Source organism: Sinocyclocheilus anshuiensis, unplaced genomic scaffold (genome assembly GCF_001515605.1).
Source record: "Sinocyclocheilus anshuiensis isolate Anshui unplaced genomic scaffold, SAMN03320099.WGS_v1.1 scaffold1460, whole genome shotgun sequence".
NCBI lineage: Eukaryota > Metazoa > Chordata > Actinopteri > Cypriniformes > Cyprinidae > Sinocyclocheilus > Sinocyclocheilus anshuiensis.
In genome coordinates, this window is record NW_015542407.1 from 98,674 (window position 1) to 107,019 (window position 8,346).

The following is an 8,346-nucleotide window of genomic DNA, read 5'->3' on the forward strand; positions in this document are numbered from 1 at the left end:
GAACAGATCTGCTACGCTGCTGCTGAATTGCTGCTGCTGTTGGTTATTGCTGTTGTTGTAGATTATTGCTGCTGCTGCAAGCAAGTACAGGAACTTGCTACTGCCAATGCATATAGCGATACGGTGCATGAGTATTTAAGACATACTGCTGCTGCACAAATAGCATATAAAATAACCCATAGCAGATCTATACAGGTGGAGCTGGGGAAGGTGGAGGGTTTCAGAGAACTCTGAAAGCACGCTGCAGGAATCTTTAGTGAATGCTAGCCAGCCATATAAATGCAAGGCAGTAAGCTCATTGGCTGCATATGCAGCATGAACCAATCAGCTTGTGCCAAGTCGTTTAACTCTCTGAATATCATCAGTTACGTTAACACCCCGTCAGAATGCGCCATCTAGAGTTTCATGACTGAACTATATATTTAAATCAACACCCATCCCTTTAAGTCTCACAGCATCTCCTGTGATGGAAAACTGTTTGCTCTCGTCACAGGGGAAACGCTGCGTGTGAATGAGACCTTCTGCTGAAGGAAATGAGTTATGTTTATGTTTAACATGATGAAACCACAGCCGTACACAGAAACCCTGGAGTCGTAGCGTATACGAGAGTCACAGGAGCTGACTGTAGATCAATGCGGATCTTTGTTAAAGTGTCCGCAGCACTTACACACACAGGATGCAGTGACTGCAGGCAAGCCTTTATGAAGAAAGCTTTTAGCACCTGAACGCTTCGATTATGATCTATCAGCTGCGAGCATGAGCTCACTTATGGAATATCAAATAGATTATGTAGAAAGATGAGCAAGCAAAACTCACTCTGTCTTGCTTATAAGGCATCATAATTTGATACACTAGCTTTCAAAAGTTTGGGGTCTGTGAGATTTTTAATGCTTTTAAAGTGTTTTATGCTCATAGAGGCTGCATTTATTTGATTAAAAATACAGTAAGAATCATTATTAATAAAGTAGCTGTTTTCTATGTGAATTTATTGTAAAATGTCATTTATTCCTGTGATGCGAAGCTGAATTTTCAGCATCATTACTCCAGTTTTCAATTTCACATGATCCTTCAGAAATCATCATAATATGCTGATTAGTTGCTCAAGAAACATTTCTGATTATCATCAACGTAGAAAACAGTTGTGCTGCTTCATATTTTTGTGGAAACCCTGATAAACTTCAGTGTACCTCATCGTGACCGTTTGTAAGAATGATATTTTCATCTGTCTGTCTGTAGAGAAAGGATTCGTGGCTCTTTCTTCTCATCTGGACAGGAACATCTCGGCGCAGCTCGGAGAAAACGTGGAGCTGAAGGTGAAGATCGAGGCGTATCCCAAACCCACCGTCCTCTGGACTAAAGACGGCGCTGCTATTAGAGGACACAACACCAGACAGGAAAACGAGACCCGGTAATGATCCTCTCAATACATGACCTCTATTAAACAACATTAAACCTTCCCACAGGATGTCAGACGTGTGCTCTGGATCTGCTGCAGGTTTGTCAGCACACTGACCCTGGTCAGGATCCGACTGGAGCAGATGGGTCTCTACACCGTCAGTGTCCAAAACCAAGATGACTTTAAAGAGTTGACCTTTGACCTAGAGGTGAAAGGTGAGACAGTTTGACATCTATTTATACACCGCCCCATTTCCTGAAAACAGACACCCATTTAAGTCTGGACCAAGAATAACACCAGCTGTTGGAATTACTGTGAAACCGTGCATGTAATGTAATGTAATGCAATTTAATTTAGTTTGGGGTCGGTGAGATTTTTAATGCTTTTAAAGTCTTTTATGCTCATAGAGGCTGCATTTATTTGATTAAAAAATACAGTAAAACTAATAAAATGTGAAATATTGTTATTAAAGTTTTCTGTTTTCTATGTGAATTTATTGTAAAATGTAATTTATTCCTGTGATGCAAAGCTGAATTTTCAGCATCATTACTCCAGTCTTCAGTGTCACATGATCCTGTTGGGATTACTGTGAAACCATGCATGCAATTTAATTTCATTTAATTTAATTTCATTTCATTGAACTTTATTGACCAAATATTTGTGTTTAATATTATAATAAAATAATATAATTAATTTAATTTAATGTAATTAAATATTTGACAAAATATTAATTTGTTTCATTTAATTTAATTACATATGTAATTTAAAATTTGAATAGTTTAGTTAAATCTTTAATTTATTTTTACAATTAATTTTACTTCATTCAATATGTTATTTGTTTAATTTAATTACATATGTAATTTAATATTTAATTAGTTGAATTTAATTTTGATGAATTTATTTGATCATTTGACTTCATATTTTAATAATTTATTTTATTTTAATATTTCATTTTTTTTATGTTATTAAAATATAACAAAATATTTAATTTGTTTAATATAATTACATATGTAATTTAATATTTAATTAGTTTAACCCATTTTTTAATGCATTTATTTGATAATTAACTTCAACTCATTTAATATTTCAATAGTTTAATTTAATATTTAATGTATTATATAATTCATTAAATATATTTAAATATGTAATTTTATATTTAATTCAATGTTTAAATTCATCTAAGTACATGTAATTTAATATTTAATTCTGTTAATTTAATTTAATATTTAATGCAAAATTTGATTGGTTTAATTCAATTAATAAACAAATAAATTACTCATTACTTGTATTTAAAAATGACTATTCACCTTTAAGCTTCTTGATCAGTTATTTTCTCATTTATTCTGTGAGGTTTTTTGACTGATGTCATTTCCTGTCTCTGTAGTTCCTCCTCAGATAACTGAACTCTCTGACCATCAGCTGCCTGGTAAGAAGCACGCGGTCACCTGTGTGGCGGAGGCAGTGCCGTCTCCCAGCATTCAGTGGTTCAGCTGTGACAGCATGCCCAAGTAATGACACACCTTCATCATCATCATCATTACAAATACATCTTATATGAATCTGTGCATTTGTTAGGCTCCCACCAAAGTGAGCAGCAAAGTGAGATGCAATACTAGATTATCAGCCAACATTTTAAAAATATTTCCCCTTTAATGACTCTCATTCATATTTAATACGAGCTGTTTGCGAGATGAGTAAATATAGAGCTAATGAGTTTGCACATTACATAAACACACACATCAGCATAATGAAGGCAAACAGGTTGTGTCTGTCCATCAACCAAACGCTGTGCACATGCTGATTAAAACACCAAAGAGCTGCACAGAAATACTTCTGTATGAATAATATATAGCACACATGCTGTAACGGCCATTAGTGCACACCTCTCCTGTCACAGCACACTTCCTTCATGGGTGCAGCACACTTATGAGGGCGCAGATTTAAGTGTGCGAGCAGATATAATGCACGTATATTATTGGGTGTGTTTGTTCTGGTTTGTAAATTGTCTTTGTGCATTTTGTACATATTACATATTGTATAAATTATTCAGATTTAAATTTACAGATATAAATATTATTGGGTGTGTTTGTTCTGGTTTGTAAATTGTCTTTGTGCATTTTGTACATATTACATATTGTATAAATTATTCAGATTTAAATTTTTGATGTGTTTGGGAAGATTTATAATGGCACACTACCATACTGCTCAATATTTGCAGTATGCATCCATTGCACACAGAGTTTACAGAATGTACATTTTTTCTCTGGATGAAATACCCAGATGACCTACTATATATATATATAAGCATATACTTAATGTAAAATGTAATGTAATAATAGACATTTTTAATTGGACTAAAACTGTAATATATATATATATTATATATATATTAATATTATATATATTTTATATTTAATTTGATTAACTTAATGTAATTAAATAAAATATTAAATAAAATAAATAAATATTAAATAAAATAACAAAATGTTTCATTGCTTAAAAAAATAAATCAAACTATTAAAATATTACATGGTAAAAATTAAAAAAAATATGATAAAATAAGGAATTAAACATGTATTTATTTGCTAATACATTTACTTAATTTAAAATGAAAATTTTAAATTTAATTAGATATGTAATGTAATACTTAATTAGTTTAACTTTTTAATTAGTTTAATAAAATATGATATTAAATATAATATATATTTTTTTTTTCTTTTTTTTTCTTACAGAAAATTGGAGAAACATATGCTAGTATTATGTAATAATAACTAATACATATATTACTGTACAGTATATACTGTACAACTAATATGTACACTGTAAAAAAAAATCCGTAAAATTTACGGTAAAATACCGGCAGCTGTGGTTGCTGAAATTTTACCGTAAAAAATACGTTAGCAACGTGTTAGGTTTTACGGTTTTAACTTAAATTTACAGTTAAATACCGTAATTTCGTTAACTGATATAATGTTAATATAGCAAAACTGATAAGAAAAACTAAGAAGAAACATCGTTATTTCAACAAAAAAAACATCAAATTTGAAATGTAACGCAGGGAATTCTGGGAATGTCAATTTACGGTTATTCACTGTAAATTATACGGTCTTTTTCACTTCCAAAAACGGTATACTACCTTAAATTAATGTCCAATACATGTAGGCTAATGTCCAATACAGTTTTTCACCTTGTATAGTAGGGGAATTTACCATTAACCATTTAACAGGTTTTTACTGTAGCATTTTTACAGTCTTTTACAGTTAAATTCACGGTCATTTTTTACAGTGTATGTAACTAATATGTATATACTGTACAGTATGCAGTCATCAGTACACTAGTATTCCCGTCTGTTGTCATCAGGTGCAGTAACAAAAGTGTGGCGTGGAGCCCTCTAGTGGAGGATCCCGAGAAAGTCACCATCCAGACTAACGTCAGCTACAACATCACACGCAAGATCCACCAGGTGCACAGTCAGGTGACTCTCCTGCAGCCGCAGCTGCTCACCATCCGCTGCGAGGCCCGCAACGAAAGAGGAGCTCAAGCCCGAGACATCAGACTGGTCAACAGCAGTGAGTAATGCGCGTGTGTCGGGAGGGTGTTAAAGCCTCTTTGTGAATGTGTGAGATGAGGATCCGCTGAATGGAGCAGCACCCGTGGAGATCAAACACAGAGTGACTTTGGCTGTAATGCCATGATCCTCCAGGACTGCTTTCATTAGCTCCGTGAATGTGGCCTGAAACCCGTTGAGCTCATTGAGAACCTGATACTGGTTCAGCTGTGAGAAAACCCAGATATCATTTCCTGTCTCTGTTGTTCTTCGTCAAATAACAGGAATTTAGGTGCATATAACATACACTATATATGATATGGAGCCTAGTTGTCTTGATTTGAAGTCACCTTAAACCTTTTAGTTTTGTCCCGTTTTGCCCTACTTTCCAATTTCGACATATTTAAGAGTAAATTGGATAGTGAGAAAGAAAAAGCACAGAACATAACCAAACCAAACCATAAACCGTCATGATAAAAATTAGGATGATTTAATGCAGCATGTCTCTATATGACTGAAAATACAAAAATTAACTTAATTTAAATGTAAATAATTTATTAAGAATGTACTTGATGTCCATTAATATTTGATTGGATGGTGAAAAGTGTTTCTTTTTATGAAGGTGGTTGAAAATACACCCAAAAATGACACTTCAGCTGTGAGAATCAGTATTTAGTGTGTTTTTTAATTGAGTTGATAAAACTGTTTTCTCTCCAGCATTGTTTTCTCAGGTGGCTGTTCTGGCTGCTGTCTTAGCGCTGGTGGTCATCGCCATCATCTCCATCATCATCCTCATCGCTGTGTGGAGGAAGGTCAGTGACCTCACATCCTGTCTGTCTGACTGAGACTTAGCATTTAGATTTAACATTGCTGAACTGGAACTCCACGTTGTTCGGCCTGCAGAAGCCGCGCTATGAAATCAGGTGGAAGGTGATTGAATCGGTCAGTTTGGATGGACACGAGTACATCTACGTCGACCCCATTGACCTGCCCTATGACCTGGCCTGGGAGATGCCGCGGGACAGTCTGGTGCTGGGTGAGAGCGGGACACACCGTAGAGTCTTATCTTAACACTCAGCTTTTCCTGTAGATGGACACTGAATGTGGTCAAGAACACTAGATTATATTAGCAACTATTTAGCAGCTGCCTAGCAACCACTCACTGTTAGTAAGTCCAGATGTTTATGTACTGAAATGCACATGTTTCTTCAGGTCGGACGCTGGGATCTGGAGCCTTCGGGCGTGTTGTTGAGGCGACGGCGTACGGTCTCGGCCGTTCCCAATCCGCCACTAAAGTGGCAGTGAAAATGCTGAAATGTGCGTGTGAAACACTCGGTTACACACACGTATGTGAGTGTGACTGATGATCGTAGTTAATCGTGTTGTCTGCTCACTGCAGCGACGGCTCGGAGGAGCGAGACTCGAGCTCTGATGTCTGAACTCAAGATCATGAGTCACCTGGGTCCTCACCTCAACATCGTCAACCTGCTGGCCGCCTGTACCAAACACGGTGAGCAGACTGCAGCGCTCGGGACACACGCTTAAGCAGCCGAGCCTTCTTAGACATTTAAAGCTGCTGAACTCCATAGATCAGACGGCCCTACTTTATATTAAGTGGCCTTAACTACTATGCACTTACATCAAAAAATAAGTACAATGTACTTATTGTGTTCATATTGTATTGCAAAATACTTTTTGCTGCTATTGAGGTGGGATACGGGTAAGGTTAGGGACAGGTTTGGTGGTATGGGTAGGTTTAAGGGTGGGTTAAGGTGTAAGGGATGGGTCAACAGTGTAATTATAAATGTAATTACACTTGTAATTACATGCAGGTATTTTTTTTTTTAAATATAAGTGCAATGTAAAAACATGTATGTACACAAAAAGTGCATTGTACCAAATGATTAATTTAAATGTAAGTACATAGTAGTTAAGACCACTTAATATAAAGGGGACCGATCAGACCTTTTGATGTGTTCATTTCAGGTTTGTGGTATCTTTATTTCTTGTTCCACAGGTCCGCTATATCTGGTGACAGAATACTGTCGCTATGGCGATCTGGTTGACTATCTGCACAGGAACAAGCACAGCTTCCTCCAGTACTACGCCGACAAGAACCACAGCCAGATCTGTAACGACAGCGATGTGTCGACCAGGAAAGAGTAAGAGTTCATTACAGACAAATGAACATGTGATTTCATTCTTCTATTGCACATTTCAATGAAAGTTTGGAATGATTTTTTTTTTTTTTATGTTTTTGAAAGAAGTCTCTTCAGCTCACCCAAGGCTGCATTTCTTTAATTATTTAATTAATTATTTATTTAAGCCATTAAAAATACAGTACAAATTGTGAAATATTATTGCAATTCAAAGTAGCTGTTTTCTATTTGAATACATTGTAAAATGTAATTTATTCTTGTGATGCAAAAGTTAATTTTCATCATCATTACTCCAGTCTTCAGTGTCACATGATCCTTCAGAAATCTTCAGAAAGCTTTCCATTGATGTATGGTTTGTTAGGATAGGACAATATTTGGCCGAGATACAACTATTTGAAAATCTGGAATCTGAGGGTGCAAAAAAATCGAAATACTGAGAAAATCGCCTTTAAAGTTGTTCAAATGAAGTTCTTAGCAATGCATATTACTAATCAAAAATTAAGTTTTAATATATTTACAGTAGGAAATTTACAAAATAGCTTTATGGAACATGATCTTTACTTGATATCTTAATGATTTTTGGCATAAAAGAAAAATCAATCATTTTGACCCATACAACTGTTTTCAACATTGATAATGATCAGAAATGTTTCTTGAGCAAATCAGCATATTAGAATGATTTCTGAAGGATCATGTGACACTGAAGACTGGAGTAATGATGCTGAAAATTCAGCTTTGATTACAGGAATCAATTACATTTTACAATATTTAAATTGTAACAATGTTTTTAGTGTATTTCTGAGCAAATAAATGCAGCCTTGGTGAGCAGAGGAAACAAAAACTTTAAAAAAATCTTTTTTACCAGTAGTGTACGTTTAAAAATAACATGAAATGCTATGGTAAATATCAATCATGCCTGAGTGTAGCATTTGATGAAGTAAGCCAAATGTAATCAGGTTATATATCTGTGCTTTGCAGATACGTGTCGTTCGGCAGCGAGTGTGATGGAGGATACATGGACATGACCAAAGACAAGCAGACCGAATATGTGCCAATGCAGGAGCTCTCAGACGCCATCAAGTACACAGATATCCAGCCATCACCCTACGAGTCTCCTTACCAGCAAGACATCTACCAGGAGCAAGGTACAGAACATACTCAACCCACTGTCTGCAGCAGGGCCGTTTCTAGCCAATTTGACGCCCTAGGCGAAATCCCTATTGCCCCCCCCCCCCCCAACATTT

The 8,346-nt window shown here is 35.5% G+C and overlaps 1 protein-coding gene across 5 annotated transcripts in view; it reads left to right on the forward strand.

Annotated features, from left to right (window-relative positions):
• The window catches only part of pdgfrb (platelet-derived growth factor receptor, beta polypeptide), a 61,644-nt gene that overhangs the window by 33,830 nt on the left and 19,468 nt on the right, over positions 1–8,346 (forward strand). For all 5 annotated transcript variants that reach the window (XM_016492298.1, XM_016492300.1, XM_016492296.1 and 2 more), the window contains 10 exons: positions 1,237–1,408; positions 1,496–1,611; positions 2,781–2,904; positions 4,757–4,965; positions 5,661–5,755; positions 5,847–5,979; positions 6,156–6,260; positions 6,343–6,453; positions 6,961–7,105; positions 8,081–8,247. In XM_016492298.1, the coding sequence (XP_016347784.1) occupies positions 1,237–1,408; positions 1,496–1,611; positions 2,781–2,904; positions 4,757–4,965; positions 5,661–5,755; positions 5,847–5,979; positions 6,156–6,260; positions 6,343–6,453; positions 6,961–7,105; positions 8,081–8,247 (1,377 nt within the window). The remainder of the gene's footprint in view (positions 1–1,236; positions 1,409–1,495; positions 1,612–2,780; positions 2,905–4,756; positions 4,966–5,660; positions 5,756–5,846; positions 5,980–6,155; positions 6,261–6,342; positions 6,454–6,960; positions 7,106–8,080; positions 8,248–8,346) is intronic.